The sequence below is a fragment of the Scyliorhinus torazame genome, unplaced genomic scaffold (assembly GCF_047496885.1).
Source record: "Scyliorhinus torazame isolate Kashiwa2021f unplaced genomic scaffold, sScyTor2.1 scaffold_91, whole genome shotgun sequence".
Taxonomy (NCBI): Eukaryota; Metazoa; Chordata; class Chondrichthyes; order Carcharhiniformes; family Scyliorhinidae; genus Scyliorhinus; species Scyliorhinus torazame.
In genome coordinates this window covers 12,640-33,847 of record NW_027307818.1, presented here as the reverse complement: position 1 = coordinate 33,847, position 21,208 = coordinate 12,640, and the positions used below count along the sequence as shown (strand labels likewise).

General features: G+C 47.3%; 1 protein-coding gene across 1 annotated transcript in view; it reads left to right on the top strand.

Annotated features, from left to right (window-relative positions):
- LOC140405579 (phosphatase and actin regulator 1-like) overlaps positions 1-18,522 on the top strand; it is a gene marked incomplete at its 3' end in the record, with an annotated part of 649,269 nt that extends 630,747 nt beyond the window's left edge. Inside the window, exon 7 of the mRNA XM_072494136.1 lies at positions 18,192-18,522. Coding sequence (XP_072350237.1) covers positions 18,192-18,522 — 331 coding nt within the window. The remainder of the gene's footprint in view (positions 1-18,191) is intronic.
- Positions 18,523-21,208: the final 2,686 nt, after the last annotated feature.

Here is a 21,208-nt window from a genome sequence, read left to right as displayed (position 1 = left end):
CATTGGAGCACTCCAATACCCACACTGCCATTGGAACACTCTCTTACCCACACTGCCATTGGAACGCTCTCTTACCCACCCTACAATTGGAACACTCTTTTACCCACACTGCCATTGGAACACTCTCTTACCCACACTGCCATTGGAACACTCTCTTAACCACACTGCCATTGGTACACTCTCTTACCACATTTCCATTTGAACACTCTCTTACCACATTTCCATTGGAACACTCACTTACCCACACTGCCATTGGAACACTCTCTTACCCACACTGCCATTGGTACACTCTCTTACCCACACTGCCATTGTAATACTCTCTTGCCCAAACAACGATGAAAAACTCTCTTACCCACAGCACCATTGGAACACTCTATTACCCACTCTGCCATTTGAACAATCTCTTCCCCACAATATCACTGGAGTACTCCGTTACCCACATAACCATTGGAACACACTCTTTTCCACAATGCCATTGGAACACTCTCTTTTTCCCACTGCCATTGGAACAATCCCTTACCCATACTGCTATTGGAACACTCTCTTACTCACACTGCCATTGGAACACTCTCTTACCCACACTGCCATTGGAACACTCTCTTACCCACACTGCCATTCGAACATTCTCTTACCCACACTACTATTGGAACACTCTCTTACCCACACTGCCATTGGAACACTCTCTTACCCACACTACCATTGGAACACTCTCTTACTCACACTGCCATTGGAACACTCTCTTTTCCACACTGCCATTGGAACACTCTCTTACCCACACTGCCATTGGAACACTCTTGCCCAAACAACGATTGAAACACTCTCTTACCCACATAACCTTTGGAACACTCTTTTACCCACACTGCCATTGGAACACTCTCTTACGCGCACTGCCATTGGAACACACTTTTGCCCACACTGCCATTGGAACACTCTCTTACCACACTACCATTGGAACACTCTCTTACCCACACTACCATTGGAACACTCTCTTACTCACACTGCCATTGGGGCACTCTCTTTTCCATACTGCCATTGGAACACACTCTTACCCACACTACCATTGGACCACTCTCTTACTCACACTGCCATTGGAACACTCTCTTTCCCACACTGCTATTGGAACACTCTCTTAACCACACTGCCATTGGAACACTCTCTTACCCACACTGCCATTGGAACACTCTCTTACCCACACTACCATTGGAACACTCTTACTCCCACTGCCATTAGGACACTCTCTGTTCCATACTGCCATTGGAACACTCTCTTATCCACACTGCCTTTGGAATACTCTCTTGCCCAAACAACGATTGAAACACTCTCTTACCCACATAACAATTGGTACCCTCTCTTACTCACATTGCCATTGGAACACTCTCTTTTCCACACTGCCATTGGAACACTCTCTTACCCACACTGCCATTGGAACACCCTCTTACCCACACTGCCATTGGAACCCTCTGTTACCCACACTACCATTGGAACACCCTCTTACTCACACTGCCATTGGAACACTCACTTACCCACACTGGCATTGGAACATCTCTTGCCCACACTGCCATTAGAACACTCTCTTACCCACACTGCCATTGGAACACTCCCTTGCCCACACTACCATTGGAACACTCTCTTACCACACTGCCATTGGAACACTCTCTTACCCACACTAGCATTGGAGCACTCCAATACCCACACTGCCATTGGAACACTCTATTACTCACACTGCCACTGGAACACTCTCTTACCCACACTGCCATTGGAACACTCTCTTACCCACACTGCCATTGGAACACTCTCTTTCCCACACTGCAATTATAACACTCTCTTACCCACACTACCATTGGAGCACTCCAATACCCACACTGCCATTGGAACACTCTCTTACCCATACTGCCATTGGAACGCTCTCTTACCCACCCTACAATTGGAACACTCTTTTACCCACACTGCCATTGGAACACTCTCTTACCCACACTGCCATTGGAACACTCTCTTAACCACACTGCCATTGGTACACTCTCTTACCACATTTCCATTTGAACACTCTCTTACCACATTTCCATTGGAACACTCTCTTACCCACACTGCCATTGGAACACTCTCTTACCCACACTGCCATTGGTACACTCTCTTACCCACACTGCCATTGTAATACTCTCTTGCCCAAACAACGATGAAAAACTCTCTTACCCACATAACCATTGGAACCCTCTCTTACCCACACTATTGCAAAACTCTCTTACCCACAGCACCATTGGAACACTCTCTTACCCACACTGCCATTGGAACACTCTCTTACCCACACTGCCATTGGAACACTCTCTTTCCCACACTGCAATTGGAACACTCTCTTACCCACACTACCATTGGAGCACTCCAATACCCACACTGCCATTGGAACACTCTCTTACCCACACTGCCATTGGAACGCTCTCTTACCCACCCTACAATTGGAACACTCTTTTACCCACACTGCCATTGGAACACTCTCTTACCCACACTGCCATTGGAACACTCTCTTAACCACACTGCCATTGGTACACTCTCTTACCACATTTCCATTTGAACACTCTCTTACCACATTTCCATTGGAACACTCTCTTACCCACACTGCCATTGGAACGCTCTCTTACCCACACTGCCATTGGTACACTCTCTTACCCACACTGCCATTGCAATACTCTCTTGCCCAAACAACAATGAAAAACTCTCTTACCCACATAACCATTGGAACCCTATCTTACCCACACTATTGCAAAACTCTCTTACCCACAGCACCATTGGAACACTCTATTACCCACTCTGCCATTTGAACACTCTCTTACCCACAATATCACTGGAGTACTCCGTTACCCACATAACCATTGGAACACACTCTTTTCCACAATGCCATTGGAACACTCTCTTTTTCCCACTGTCATTGGAACACTCCCTTACCCATACTGCCATTGGAACACTCTCTTACTCACACTGCCATTGGAACACTCTCTTACCCACACTGCCATTGGAACACTCTCTTACCCACACTGCCATTGGAACATTCTCTTACCCACACTACCATTGGAACACTCTCTTACCCACACTGCCATTGGAACACTCTCTTACCCACACTGCCATTGGAACACTCTCTTACCCACACTACCATTGGAACACTCTCTTACTCAAACTGCCATTGGAACACACTCTTACCCACACTGGCATTGGAACACACACTTACACACACTGCCATTGGAACACTCTCTTACCACACTACCATTGGAACACTCACTTACCCACACTGCCATTGGAACACTCCATTACCCACACTGCCATTGGAACACTCTCTTACACACCGTACAATTGGAACACTCTTTTACCCACACTGCCATTGGAACATTCTCTTACCCACACTGCCATTGGAACACTCTCTTACCCACACTACCATTGGTACACCCTCTTACGCACACTACCATTGGAACACTCTCTTACTCACACTGCCATTGGGACACTCTCTTTTCCATACTGCCATTGGAACACTCTCTTACCCACACTATCATTGGAGCACTCCATTACCCGCACTGCCATTGGAACACTCTCTTACCCACACTGCCATTGGAACACTCTCTTACCCACACTACCATTGGAACACTCTCTTACTCACACTGCCATTGGAACACTCTCTTTTCCACACTGCCATTGGAACACTCTCTTACCCACACTACCATTGGAACACTCTTGCCCAAACAACGATTGAAACACCCTCTTACCCACATAACCATTGGAACACTCTTTTACCCACACTGCCATTGGAACACTCTCTTACGCACACTGCCATTGGAACACACTTTTGCCCACACTGCCATTGGAACACTCTCTTACCACACTACCATTGGAACACTCTCTTACCCACACTACCATTGGAACACTCTCTTACTCACACTGCCATTGGGGCACTCTCTTTTCCATACTGCCATTGGAACACACTCTTACCCACACTACCATTGGAACACTCTCTTACCGACACAACCATTGGAACACTCTCTTACCCACACTGCCATTGGAACACTCTCTTTCCCACACTGCCATTGGAACACTCACTTAACCACACTGCCATTGGAACACTCTCTTACCCACACTGCCATTGGAACACTCTCTTACCCACACTACCATTGGAACACTCTTACTCCCACTGCCATTGGGACACTCTCTTTTCCATACTGCCCTTGGAACACTCTCTTATCCACACTGCCTTTGGAATACTCTCTTGCCCAAACAACGATTGAAACACTCTCTTACCCACATAACAATTGGTACCCTCTCTTACTCACATTGCCATTGGAACACTCTCTTTTCCACACTGCCATTGGAACACTCTCTTACCCACACTGCCATTGGAACACCCTCTTACCCACACTGCCATTGGAACCCTCTGTTACCCACACTACCATTGGAACACCCTCTTACTCACACTGCCATTGGAACACTCACTTACCCACACTGGCATTGGAACATCTCTTGCCCACACTGCCATTAGAACACTCTCTTACCCACACTGCCATTGGAACACTCCCTTGCCCACACTACCATTGGAACACTCTCTTACCCACACTGCCATTGGAACACTCTCTTACTCACACTACCATTGGAATACTCTTTTACCCACACTGCTATTGGAACACTCTTTCACCCACACTGCCATTGGAACACTCTCTTACCGCACTACCATTGGAACACTCTCTTACCCACACTGCCATTGGAACACTCTCTTTCCCACACTGCCATTGGAACACTCTCTTACCCACACTACCATTGGAGCACTCCATTACCCGCACTGCCATTGGAACACTCTCTTACCCACACTGCCATTGGAACACTCTCTTACCCACACTACCATTGGAACACTCTCTTACTCACACTGCCATTGGAACACTCTCTTTTCCACACTGCCATTGGAACACTCTCTTACCCACACTACCATTGGAACACTCTTGCCCAAACAACGATTGAAACACTCTTTTACCCACATAACCATTGGAACACTCTTTTACCCACACTGCCATTGGAACACTCTCTTACGCACACTGCCATTGGAACACACTTTTGCCCACACTGCCATTGGAACACTCTCTTACCACACTACCATTGGATCACTCTCTTACCCACACTACCATTGGAACACTCTCTTACTCACACTGCCATTGGGGCACTCTCTTTTCCATACTGCCATTGGAACACACTCTTACCCACACTACCATTGGAACACTCTCTTACCGACACTACCATTGGAACACTCTCTTACCCACACTGCCATTGGAACACTCTCTTTCCCACACTGCCATTGGAACACTCACTTAACCACACTGCCATTGGAACACTCTCTTACCCACACTGCCATTGGAACACTCTCTTACCTACACTACCATTGGAACACTCTTACTCCCACTGCCATTGGGACACTCTCTTTTCCATACTGCAATTGGAACACTCTCTTATCCACACTGCCTTTGGAATACTCTCTTGCCCAAACAACGATTGAAACACTCTCTTACCCACATAACAATTGGTACCCTCTCTTACTCACATTGCCATTGGAACACTCTCTTTTCCACACTGCCATTGGTACACTCTCTTACCCACACTGCCATTGGAACACCCTCTTACCCACACTGCCATTGGAACCCTCTGTTACCCACACTACCATTGGAGCACCCTCTTACTCACACTGCCATTGGAACACTCACTTACCCACACTGGCATTGGAACATCTCTTGCCCACACTGCCATTAGAACACTCTCTTACCCACACTGCCATTGGAACACTCCCTTGCCCACACTACCATTGGAACACTCTCTTACCCACACTGCCATTGGAACACTCTTTCACCCACACTGCCATTGGAACACTCTCTTACCGCACTACCATTGGAACACTCTCTTACCTACACTGCCATTGGAACACTCTCTTACCCACACTATTGCAAAACTCTCTTACCCACAGCACCATTGGAACACTCTATTACCCACTCTGCCATTTGAACACTCTCTTACCCACACTACCATTGGAACACTCTCTTACTCACACTGCCATTGGGACACTCTCTTTTCCATACTGCCAGTGGAACACTCTCTTACCACACTGCAATTGAATACTCTCTTGCCAAACAACAATTGAAACACTCTCTTACCCACATAACCATTGGTACCTTCTCTTACTCACACTGCCATTGGAACAGTCTCTTTTCCACCCTGCCATTGGAACACTCTCTTACCCACACTACAATTGGAACACTCTCTTACCCACACTGCCATTGGAACACTCTTTTACCACACTACCATTGGAACACTCTCTTACCGACACTGCCTTTGGAACACTCTCTTACCCACACTACCATTGGAACACTCTTACCCACACTGCCATTGGAACACTCTCTTTCCCACACTGTAATTGGAACACTCTCTTACCCACACTACCATTGGAGCACTCCAATACCCACACTGCCATTGGAACACTCTCTTACCCACACTGCCATTGGAACGCTCTCTTACCCACCCTACAATTGGAACACTCTTTTACCCACACTGCCATTGGAACACTCTCTTACCCACACTGCCATTGGAACACTCTCTTACCCACACTACCATTGGTACACTCTCTTACCACATTTCGATTGGAACACTCTCTTACCACATTTCCATTGGAACACTCTCTTACCGACACTGCCATTGGAACACTCTCTTACCCACACTGCCATTGGTACACTCTCTTACCCAGACTGCCATTGTAATACTCTCTTGCCCAAACTACGATGAAACACTCTCTTACCCACATAACCATTGGAACCCTCTCTTACCCACACTATTGCAAAACTCTCTTACCCACAGCACCATTGGAACACTCTATTACCCACTCTGCCATTTGAACACTCTCTTACCCACAATATCACTGGAGTACTCCCTTACCCACATAACCATTGGAACACACTCTTTTCCACAATGCCATTGGAACACTCTCTTTTTCCCACTGCCATTGGAACACTCCCTTACCCATACTGCCATTGGAACACTCTCTTACTCACACTACCATTGGAACACTCTCTTACCCACACTGCCATTGGAACACTCTCTTACCCACACTGCCATTGAACATTCTCTTACCCACACTACCATTGGAACACTGTCTTACCCACACTGCCATTGGAACACTCTCTTACCCACACTGCCATTGGAACACTCTCTTACCCACACTACCATTGGAACACTCTCTTACTCACACTGCCATTGGAACACTCTCTTACCCACACTGGCATTGGAACACACACTTACCCACACCGCCATTGGAACACTCTCTTACCCACATTACCATTGGAACACTCTCTTACCCGCACTGCCATTAGAACACTCTCTTATCCACACTGCCATTGGAATACTCTCTTACCCACACTGCCAATGGAACAGTATCTTACCCACACTGCCATTGGAACACTCTCTTTCCCACACTGCAATTGGAACACTCTCTTACACACCGTACAATTGGAACACCCTTTTACCCACACTGCCATTGGAACATTCTCTTACCCACACTGCCATTGGAACACTCTCTTACCCACACTACCATTGGTACACTCTCTTACCACATTACCATTGGAACACTCTTTTACCTACACTGCCATTGGTACACTCTCTTACCCACACTGCCGTTGCAATACTCTCATGCCCAAACAACGATTGAAACACTCTCTTACCCACATAACCGTTGGAACACTCTCTTACCCACACTATTGCAAAACTCTCTTACCCACAGCACCATTGGAACACTCTATTACCCACTCTGCCATTTGAACACTCTCTTACCCACACTGCCATTGGAACACTCTCTTACCCACACTACCATTGGAACACTCTTTTACCCACACCGCCATTGGAACACTCTCTTACCCACATTACCATTGGAACACTCTCTTACCCGCACTGCCATTAGAACACTCTCTTATCCACACTGCCATTGGAATACTCTCTTACCCACACTGCCAATGGAACAGTATCTTACCCACACTGCCATTGGAACACTCTCTTTCCCACACTGCAATTGGAACACTCTCTTACACACCGTACAATTGGAACACCCTTTTACCCACTCTGCCATTTGAACACTCTCTTACCCACACTGCCATTGGAACACTCTCTTACCCACACTACCATTGGAACACTCTTTTACCCACTCTGCCATTGGAACACTCTCTTACCACACTACCATTGGAACACTCTCTTACCCACACTGCCATTGGAACACTCTCTTACCCACACTGCCATTGGAACACTCTCTTACCCACACTACCATTGGAACACTCTCTTACTCACACTGCCATTGGAACACTCTCTTTTCCACACTGCCATTGGAACACTCTCTTATCCACACTGCCATTGGAACACTCTCTTACCCACACTGCCATTGGAACACTCTCTTTCCCACACTGCAATTGGAACACTCTCTTACCCACACTACCATTGGAGCACTCCAATACCCACACTGCCATTGGAACACTCTCTTACCCACACTGCCATTGGAACGCTCTCTTACCCACCCTACAATTGGAACACTCTTTTACCCACACTGCCATTGGAACACTCTCTTACCCACACTGCCATTGGAACACTCTCTTAACCACACTGCCATTGGTACACTCTCTTACCACATTTCCATTTGAACACTCTCTTACCACATTTCCATTGGAACACTCTCTTACCCACACTGCCATTGGAACACTCTCTTGCCCACACTGCCATTGGTACACTCTCTTACCCACACTGCCATTGTAATACTCTCTTGCCCAAACAACGATGAAAAACTCTCTTACCCACATAACCATTGGAACCCTCTCTTACCCACACTATTGCAAAACTCTCTTACCCACAGCACCATTGGAACACTCTCTTACCCACACTGCCATTGGAACACTCTCTTACCCACACTGCCATTGGAACACTCTCTTTCCCACACTGCAATTGGAACACTCTCTTACCCACACTACCATTGGAGCACTCCAATACCCACACTGCCATTGGAACACTCTCTTACCCACACTGCCATTGGAACGCTCTCTTACCCACCCTACAATTGGAACACTCTTTTACCCACACTGCCATTGGAACACTCTCTTACCCACACTGCCATTGGAACACTCTCTTAACCACACTGCCATTGGTACACTCTCTTACCACATTTCCATTTGAACACTCACTTACCACATTTCCATTGGAACACTCTCTTACCCACACTGCCATTGGAACGCTCTCTTACCCACACTGCCATTGGTACACTCTCTTACCCACACTGCCATTGTCATACTCTCTTGCCCAAACAACGATGAAAAACTCTCTTACCCACATAACCATTGGAACCCTCTCTTACCCACACTATTGCAAAACTCTCTTACCCACAGCACCATTGGAACACACTCTTTTCCACAATGCCATTGGAACACTCTCTTTTTCCCACTGCCATTGGAACACTCTCTTACCCACACTGCCATTGGAACATTCTCTTACCCACACTACCATTGGAACACTCTCTTACCCACACTGCCATTGGAACACTCTCTTACCCACACTGCCATTGGAACACTCTCTTACCCACACTACCATTGGAACACTCTCTTACTCACACTGCCATTGGAACACACTCTTACCCACACTGGCATTGGAACACACACTTACACACACTGCCATTGGAACACTCTCTTACCACACTACCATTGGAACACTCACTTACCCACACTGCCATTGGAACACTCCATTACCCACACTGCCATTGGAACACTCTCTTACACACCGTACAATTGGAACACTCTTTTACCCACACTGCCATTGGAACATTCTCTTACCCACACTGCCATTGGAACACTCTCTTACCCACACTACCATTGGTACACCCTCTTACGCACACTACCATTGGAACACTCTCTTACTCACACTGCCATTGGGACACTCTCCTTTCCATACTGCCATTGGAACACTCTCTTACCCACACTATCATTGGGGCACTCCATTGGTCGCACTGCCATTGGAACACTCTCTTACCCACACTGCCATTGGAACACTCTCTTACCCACACTACCATTGGAACACTCTCTTACTCACACTGCCATTGGAACACTCTCTTTTCCACACTGCCATTGGAACACTCTCTTACCCACACTGCCATTGGAACACTCTTGCCCAAACAACGATTGAAACACTCTCTTACCCACATAACCATTGGAACACTCTTTTACCCACACTGCCATTGGAACACTCTCTTACGCACACTGCCATTGGAACACACTTTTGCCCACACTGCCATTGGAACACTCTCTTACCACACTACCATTGGAACACTCTCTTACCCACACTACCATTGGAACACTCTCTTACTCACACTGCCATTGGGGCACTCTCTTTTCCATACTGCCATTGGAACACACTCTTACCCACACTACCATTGGAACGCTCTCTTACCGACACTAACATTGGAACACTCTCTTACCCACTCTGCCATTGGAACACTCTCTTTCCCACACTGCCATTGGAACACTCTCTTAACCACACTGCCATTGGAACACTCTCTTACCCACACTGCCATTGGAACACTCTTTCACCCACACTGCCATTGGAACACTCTCTTACCGCACTACCATTGGAACACTCTCTTACCCACACTGCCATTGGAACACTCTCTTTCCCACACTGCCATTGGAACACTCTCTTACCCACACTACCATTGGAGCACTCCATTACCCACACTGCCATTGGAACACTCTCTGACCCACACTGCCATTGGAACACTCCCTTTACCACCCTACAATTGGAACACTCTCTTTTACCTACACTGCCATTGGAACACTCTCTTACCCACACTATTGGAAAACTCTCTTACCCACAGCACCATTGGAACACTCTATTACCCACTCTGCCATTTGAACACTCTCTTACCCACACTATCATTGGAACACTCTCTTACTCACACTGCCATTGGGACACTCTCTTTTCCATACTGCCAGTGGAACACTCTCTTACCACACTGCAATTGAATACTCTCTTGCCAAACAACGATTGAAACACTCTCTTACCCACACTGCCATTGGAACACTCTCTTACCACACTACCATTGGAACACTCTCTTACCGACACTGCCTTTGGAACACTCTCTTACCCACACTACCATTGGAACACTCTTACCCACACTGCCATTGGAACACTCTCTTTCCCACACTGTAATTGGAACACTCTCTTACCCACACTACCATTGGAGCACTCCAATACCCACACTGCCATTGGAACACTCTCTTACCCACACTGCCATTGGAACGCTCTCTTACCCACCCTCCAATTGGAACACTCTTTTTCCCACACTGCCATTGGAACACTCTCTTACCCACACTGCCATTGGAACACTCTCTTACCCACACTACCATTGGTACACTCTCTTACCACATTTCGATTGGAACACTCTCTTTTTCCCACTGCCATTGGAACACTCTCTTACCGACACTGCCATTGGAACACTCTCTTACCCACACTGCCATTGGTACACTCTCTTACCCACACTGCCATTGTAATACTCTCTTGCCCAAACAACGATGAAACACTCTCTTACCCACATAACCATTGGAACCCTCTCTTACCCACACTATTGCAAAACTCTCTTACCCACAGCACCATTTGAACACTCTCTTACCCACAATATCACTGGAGTACTCCCTTACCCACATAACCATTGGAACACACTCTTTTCCACAATGCCATTGGAACACTCTCTTTTTCCCACTGCCATTGGAACACTCCCTTACCCATACTGCCATTGGAACACTCTCTTACTCACACTACCATTGGAACACTCTCTTATCCACACTGCCATTGGAACTCTCTCTTACCCACACTGCCATTGAACATTCTCTTACCCACACTACCATTGGAACACTCTCTTACCCACACTGCCATTGGAACACTCTCTTACCCACACTGCCATTGGAACACTCTCTTCCCCACACTACCATTGGAACACTCTCTTACTCACACTGCCATTGGAACACTCTCTTACCCACACTGGCATTGGAACACACACTTACCCACACTGCCATTGGAACACTCTCTTACCCACACTACCATTGGAACACTCTCTTACCCACACTACCATTGGTACACTCTCTTACCACATTACCATTGGAACACTCTCTTACCCGCACTGCCATTAGAACACTCTCTTACCCACACTGCCATTGGAATACTCTCTTACCCACACTGCCAATGGAACAGTATCTTACCCACACTGCCATTGGAACACTCTCTTTCCCACACTGCAATTGGAACACTCTCTTACACACCGTACAATTGGAACACCCTTTTACCCACACTGCCATGGGAACATTCTCTTACCCACACTGCCATTGGAACACTCTCTTACCCACACTACCATTGGTACACTCTCTGACCACATTACCATTGGAACACTCTTTTACCTACACTGCCATTGGTACACTCTCTTACCCACACTGCCGTTGCAATACTCTCTTGCCCAAACAACGATTGAAACACACTCTTACCCACATAACCGTTGGAACACTCTCTTACCCACACTATTGCAAAACTCTCTTACCTACAGCACCATTGGAACACTCTATTACCCACTCTGCCATTTGAACACTCTCTTACCCACACTGCCATTGGAACACTCTCTTACCCACACTACCATTGGAACACTCTTTTACCCACTCTGCCATTGGAACACTCTTTCACCCACACTACCATTAGAACACTCTCTTACCCACACTGCCATTGGAACACTCTCTTACCCACACTGCCATTGGAACACTCTCTTACTCACACTACCATTGGAACGCTCTCTTACCCACACTGCCATTGGAACACTCTCTTACCCACACTGCCATTGGAACACTCTCTTACCCACACTGCCATTGGAACACTCTCTTACCCACACTACCATTGGAACACTCTCTTACTCACACTGCCATTGGAACACTCTCTTTTCCACACTGCCATTGGAACACTCTCTTATCCACACTGCCATTGGAACACTCTCTTGCCCAAACAACGATTGAAACACTCTCTTACCCACATAACCATTGGTACCCTCTCTCACCCACACTGCTATTGCAAAACTCTCTTACCCACAGCACCATTGGAACACTCTATTACCCACTCTTCCATTTGAACACTCTCTTACCCACAATATGACTGGAGTACTCCCTTACCCACATAACCATTGTTATGTGGCTGTTTAGCACAGGGCTAAATTGCTGGCTTTGAAAGCAAACCAAGGCAGGCCAGCAGCACGGTTCAATTTCCGTAACAGCCTCCCCGAACAGGCGCCGGAATGTGACAACTAGGGGCTTTTCACAGTAACTTCATTGAAGCCTACTTGTGTCAAGCAATTTTCATTCATTGGATCACTCTCTTATCCGCAGAACCATTGGATCACTCTCATATGCACACTACCTTTAGAACAGTTTTCTACCCACAATACATAGATACATATACATACATAGAAGATAGGAGCAGGGGGAGGCCTTTTGGCCCTTCGAGCCTGCTCCGCCATTCATCACGATCATGGCTGATCATCCAACTCAATAGCCTAATCCTGCTTTCTCCCCATAACCTTTGATTCCATTCTCCCCAAGTGCTATATCCAGTTGCCTCTTGAATATATTCAAAGTTTTAGCATCAACTACTTCCTGTGGTAATGAATTCCACAGGCTCCCCACTCTTTGTGTGAAGAAATGTCTCCTTATCTCTGTCCGAAATGGTTTACCCTTAATCCTCAGGCTGTGACCCCTGGTTCTGGACACGCCCATCATTCGTAACGTCTTCCCTGCATCCACCCTGTCCAGTCCTGTTAGAATTTTATAAGTCTCTATGAGATTCCCCCCTCATTCTTCTGAACTCCAGCGAGAACAATCCCAACTTAGTCAATCTCGCCTCATAAGACAGTCCCGCCATCCCTGGAATCAGTCTGGTAAACCTTCGCTGCACTCCCTCGAGAGCAAAAACATCCTTCCTCAGAAAGGAGACCAAAACTGCACACAATACACAAAGTGTGGCCTCACCAAGGCCCTGAACAATTGCAGCAACACATCCCTGCTTCCATACTCGAAACCTCTCGCAATGAAGGCCAATATCCCATTAGCCTTCTTTATCGCCAGCTGCATCTGCATGCTTACCTTCAGCGAATGGTCCAGAAAGACACCCAGGTCACGCTGCACACTCCCCTCTCCCAATTTACAACCATTCAGGTAGTAATCTGCCTTTCTGTTTTAATCTGCCATTGATTTGCCCACTCATCCAACCTGTCCGGATCTTGCTGTAGGATCCCTGCATTCTCATCACAATTCACCCTCCCACCTAATTTGGTATCATCTGCAAACTTTGAGATGTTACATTGGATATACCATTGGAATACTCTCTTACCTACAGCACCATTGGAACACTCTTACGCACACAACCATTGGACCCTCTCTAACCCACACTGCCATTGGAACACTCTCTTACCCACACTGCCATTGCAAACCCCTCTTACCCACAGTGCCATTGGAGCACTCACTTACGTCCTATAGTTACTGCGCCACTTCCAGCAGTTTGTGCCAACATGCATCAACAGTTTATGTGACTCTGCTGTCTTTCACAATTCCTTTCCTAAACTTCATTTTAATATGCACCCAACTCAGCCCTGCACTCTAAAAATTTCTCCCAGAACCCCTCCTCATTATCTCAGACATCAACTTCAAAAATATGTTCTAAATCGATGATTGTCTTCATTATTACCCCTTACTCCTAGACTGTAGCTCAGAATCCATTTTTGTCTTTGAAATGCAGTAGCATATTTGACACAATAAAGGCAAGCTTTTCATTATTCAATACAGTAAATTTCTGCTGCTGAACCCTTGGTCTCACTTAAATAACCTTTTTATGCCTGCATTACCCATGGCTTGCAGTGTTTTAAACCTTAATTTTGTTTGTTATCTTGTTTGTTATTTACAGCACAGAAGGAGGCCATTCGGCCCATCGTGTCAGCACCGGCCCCCAAATGAGCAATCTAGCTAGTCCCATTTCCCATCCCTATCTCTGTGGACCTCTAAATTCATCACTTTCAAATATATATCCAACCCTCTTTGAAACCTCGTGTGGAATCCTCCACCACCACTCTTCCAGGCAGCGTATTCCAAACCCCAACAACTCTCTGAGGCAAGAAGTTTCTCCTCCTCTCACTCCTAGCTCTCTTGCTGACCATCTTGAAATTGTGACCCCCCAGTCACTGACATACCAACTGGTGGGAACTGAAGGCTGGATTCTCCGATTTGGAGACTATGTTCTGACGCCAGCATGCGAACAGTGGCATTTTATAACTTAAAAAAGGGTGCAAAAAGGCCACTGATCCCCGTGGGGCGCTATCAGGCACACCGCGTAGAGCACCCGACTTTAGCTGCCGATACGGCTGGAGTATTGCCATGTCTGTGGCCGCGCAATTGCACAACGCGGCAGCCTGCAGCCGCCGCACCGTGCAACATGGCGCCAGCCGCACGCGGACCCGGCCCGCCAAATAGTGCCCCCCCCATGGCCAGGCTCTCCGCCCCCAGCCCCTGCCAAAGCTGTCCCTGCCCGCGGATCGGCTCTCCCCCGACTGTAACAGCGCTGGACTCAGTCTGCAACCGCCACACCGAGTTCCCAAAACAGAAATAGCATGAGACTCACACCATCGGGAACTCGACTTGTCGGGGGGGGGAGGCCTCGGGTCACATCCTCATGCCTTCCAGACGGCGTGCGGCAAACTCCTCGAGTACGTCGTTTGGAGGGGGCGGAGAATCGCGAATGCGGCACCGACATGGATTCTCCAGCCAATCGCCAAATGCGATTTTGGTGTCGGAGACCGGAGAATCCAGCCCGAATACCACATCAAGGACTCTTAAGGTTAGATAAAGAAGTATAAAGGTTGGGCTGAATTCTCCACCGTCGGAATTCTCCGCCGTTGGGATTCTCCATTTTGCCGGCAGCTCGGGGTTTTCCCGAAGGCGTGGGGCTGCCCCACAATGGGAAACCCCATAGACCAGCCGACAAAACGGAGAATCCTGACGGCGTGACGCCCACGGTGTTATACTTCATTTTAATCCCAAAGAAGGATGCCACTTGAAAACTTTGCAAAGAATATTTTTACCAATTCCCTATTAACATTGCCATAGTGTAGTAAAACACAGTCAGCAGCAAATGTAGTCCTCCTGTAGCAAGACACCTGACCGAGGTAGGATCAATGCATTGTTTAGAGTAGGTGTAGCCACAGGTTTGTCACCATGCTACAAAGTCAGCTCACAGCCTACCATAATGACATGTTTTTGTCTTACTGTAACAGTCAGTGTATCTGCTAGTTTTCATTGCCAATTATCAATACAAAAGCCCTGCTGATACCAGGCATTAACGTTTGCTGTGAAATGGATTGATGCTTCGTGAATATGTTTAATCTGTGAGTATAAACACCATGGGCGCGATTCCCCGCTCCCGCGCTGGTTGGGAGAATCGCTTGGGTCGCCAAATTTTCCTGCGACGCCACTCCGACGCCCTCCCGCGATTCTCCCAAGCGGCGAGAAAGGCCCCGTCGAGTTCTGCGCGGCGCAGGCCGGAGAATCGCCCGAGACACCCAAAATGGCAATTCTCCGGCACCCCTGCTATTCTCAGGCCCGGATGTGCCGAGCGGCCAGCCCAAAACGGCGGGTTCCCCCCGGCGCCATCAACACCTGGTCGCTGCCAGCCGGAACAGCGCAGGAACGCTGGGGGGACGGGGGGGGGAGGGGAGGATCCTGCACCTGGGGGGGGTGTCTCAAATGGGGCCTGGCCCGCGATCGGTGCCCACCGATCGTCAGGCCGGCCTCTCTGAAGGAGGACCTCCTTTCTTCCACAGCCCCGCAAGATCCGTCTGACATCTTCTTGCGGGGCGGAGAGGACGGCAACCACGCATGCGCGGGTGATGCCAGTTATGCGGCGCCAGCCGCGACATGTATGCGGCGCCGCCTTTACGCGGCTCCAAGGCCTGGCGCGTGTAAATGACGTGGCGCCGCTCCTAGACCATTATCGGGCCCTGAATCGGTCGGGATAGAGGCCGTTTCGCGCCGTCGAGAATCTCAACGGCGTTCACGACGGCGCGAACACTCTGCCTCCATTTCGGAGAATCCCGTCCCATAAATACTTTCCGCAAAATCTCAGTTTGAACTCACTGAAACAAAGGAAATTTGCTCCATGGCTGACACAAATCAAAGAATGGGAGATTAACTTCCCAATTATTTCTGTGACTGGCCACAATATTTGGAAGATAATTAATTAAATTTGCTGACCCCTCTGATCTGTGCTAAGAGCAGATAATAATCTTTATTAGTGTCACAAGTAGGATCAATGGGTTTACATTAACACTGCAATGAGGTTACTGAGAATCATCATAGAATCATAGAATTTACAGTGCAGAAGGAGGCCATTCAGCCCATCGTGTCTGCACCGGCTCTTTGAAAGAGCACCCTACCCAAGCCCACACCTCCACCCCATCCCCATAACCCAGTAACCCCACCCAACACTAAGGGCAATTTTGGACACTAAGGGCAATTTAGCATGGCCAATCTACCTAACCTGCACATCTTTGGACTGTGGGAGGAAACCGGAGCACCTGGAGGAAACCCACACACACACGGGGAGAATGTGCAGACTCCACACAGACAGTGACCCAAGCCGGGAATCGAACCTGCGACCCGAGTCACCACATTGAGGGATAATTCCAAACATCTTTCGGGACCTGTCACAGGAAACCGGAGCACCTGGAGGAAACCCACGCAGACACAGGAAGATCATGCAAACTCCACAGTGATAGTGATCCAAGTCAGGAATCGAACCCAGGTCCTTCGCGCTGTGAAACAACTGTGAAACCGCTGTGTTACTGGATAGCCACTTTACAAACTGCAAAGTGTGATTTTCTAATCCCACAATTCCAGTGAGGAGTCTGCAGTCTCAATGCATGTGGTTAAGGTTTCAATGTTGTCACCATTGCGCAAACGGAATTAATCCCAATTGTTTTGTCTTTCAAATCCCTCAGAGTGTGAAAACAGTAGGGAGGAGTGGAAGGACTAGTAAATAGCTGTTCCATTGTTTACTGAGTGGTACTTTAATATGTTTTATTTTTGTTTAATCAGATACTAGCCAACCTGTGAAGCTGCCTTGTATGCCACCTGTGAGGCTGTCACCCCCTCTACCTCCAAAGAAAGTGATGATTTGCATTCCGTCACAGACTGCAGACTCTCCGCCTACGTCCTATTCTGTAGTGCAGAAACTCTCCCAGCAGTCTTCTGCACAGCATCAGTTGCTGCCTTCTCAGCTTGCTGCTCATCCGCACCAGCTACAATATGGAGGCTCCCAATCTTCATCTTTATCCAGTGGGTTACCTATCCATCCAGCAATACCGACTAGTAAAGTGATAGAAGAACTCAACAAGACATTGGCCATGACAATGCAAAGACTCGAAAGGTAATATATCAGCCATCATGTTTTATCTTTGAATTTACTAACTTTGAACTGAACACTAAACAAAAAAAAAGACCCAGATAATAAGAAGTCTAGTATGATATGTTGGAAGAATCCAGGATACATGGATGCAGGGTAATGTGGAAAGCTGGATAGAAAACTAGCTTAGTTACAGGAAACAAAGTGTTATGATTGATGGCTGCCCTGTCAACTGAAAAGTTGTTTCAAATAGTGTTCAGCAGCGCTCGGTGTTGAGACATTTACTGTTTGTGTTATATATTAACTTTGGGCAGCACGGTCGCACAGTGGTTAGCATAGTTGCTTCACAGCTTCAGGGTCCCAGGCTCGATACCCGGCTTGGGTCACTGTCTGTGCGGAGTCTGCACGTTCCCCGTGTCTGCGTGGGTTTCCTCCGGGTGCTCCGGTTTCCTCCCACAGTCCAAAGACGTGCAGGTTAGGTGGATTGGCCATGTCAAATTGCCCTTAGTGTCCAAAAAGGTTAGGTAGGGTTACTGGGTTACGGGTGTGGGTTTAAGTGGGGTGCTAATTCCAAGGGCCGTTGCAGACTCGATGGGCCGAATGACCACCTCCTGCACTGTAAATTCTATGATTTGAATGTAAACGTGGGGAGCATGATTGGGAATTATGCAGATGACACAAAGATTTGCCAAGTGGTGGACAGTGTAGAAGATAGCTATAATCTCCAAAATGATATAGAACAAGGTGTCAGGCCATGCATTGAGGGAGGTCAAATAGTTGTAGGTCATACACGATAAATGGGAATATACTAAGATGGGTGGATGAAGTGAGAGATCTTGGTGTACAAGTAAATATAGAACATAGAACAGTACAGCACAGTACAGGCCTTTCAGCCTGCGATGTTGTGCCGACCATTTATCCTAATCTAAGATCAACCTAACCTACACCCCTTCAATTTACTGCTGTCGCTTAAAATCCTTAATGACTCTGACTCCACCACCTCTGCTGGCAGTGCATTCCACACACCCACCCCTCTCTGTGTAAAGAACCTACTTCTGACATCTCCGCTATACCTTCCTCCAATCACCTTAAAATTATGTTCCCTCGTGACAGCCATTTCCACCCTGGGGAAAAGTCTCTGGCTATCCACTCTCATCACCTTGTACATCTCTATCAAGTCACCTCTCTGCCTTCTTCGCTCCAGTGAGAAAAGCCCTAGCTCCCTCGACCTTTCTTCATAAGACATGCCCTCCAGTCCAGGCAGAATCCTGGCAAATCTCCTCTGTACCCTCTCCAAAGCATCCACATCCTTCCTATAATGAGGCGACCAGAACTAGACACAATATTCCAAGTGGTCTAACTACGGTTTTATAAAGCTGCAGCAAAACCTCGCGGCTCTTGAACTCAATCCCCCGTTAATGAAAGCCAACACACCATACGCCTTCTTAACTACCCTATCAACCTGGGTGGCAACTTTGAGGGATCTATGTACGTGGAGCCCAAGATCCCTCTGTTCCTCCACACTTCCAAGAATCCTGCCTTTAACCCTGTATTCAGCATTCAAATTCGACCTTCCAAAATGAATCACTTCACATTTATCAAGGTTGAACTCCATCTGCCACTTCTCAGCCCAGCTCTGCAACCTGTCAATGTCCTGTTGTAACCTGCAACAACCCTCAACACTATCGACAACTTCCCCAACCTTCGTGTCATCGGCAAACTTACTAACCCACCCTTCCACTTCCTCATCCAAGTCATTTATAAAAACCACAAAGAGCAGAGGTCCCAGAACAGATCCTTGCGGGACATCGCTGGTCACCGACCTCCAGGCAGAATACTTTCCATCCACTATACTCGCTGTCTTCTTTCGGCCAGCCAATTCTGTACCCAGACAGCCACATTTCCCTGTATCCCATGCCCCCTAACTTTCTGAATGAGCCTACCATGGAGAACCTTATCAAATGCCTTGCTGAAATCCATATACACCTGTTATGGTCCAGGGTTTAGAGCACTCCAAAGTATATCATGGAGATCACCTGACCCATGACTTTTTTACTAGACTGTGGTATGGGGAGCACACGGCCCACTCTACAGGTGTGGTGCAGCAGAAATCTAAAAGTATTTTTTAAAGCAAAACAATGTTTATTCTATGAACTCCTTTAACCTTTTTAAAACCTACAGTGAACATCTTAGCAACCATCAATTCAAATACAACCCCCAAAGAATACAACACTCTAAGTAATCCTTAAACTTTTCTTTTGCCATCCATAAGACAAAAATCATTTTTACAGAAGCACATCAGGTTTAAATTCTCTACTAAAAGCTGTTATCACTCTGAATTTACCAAATGTTCTAGAGATAGTCTTTAGATGGCAGAGAGATCAAAATTACACCTTCTTTGGCTGGCTGCATCTCCAACATTAAAACAAAACTAAAAAACACAGACACACCCAAGCTTTTCCTCAAAGCGAAACTAAAAAGCAGAGCCAGAGCTCAGCTCCAGCCACACTCTGACATCTTTGCAGCCACTTGAGCAGACAAACATTCCTTAAAGTGACATTCCCATGACAAGCCACATCCACTGCCCGACTTTCATCAATGTGTCTTGTCACATCCACAAAGAATTCAATGAGGCTTGTGAGTCATGACCTGCCCCTCACAAAGCCATGCTGACTATCTTTAATCAAACAATGTTTTTCTAAATAATCAT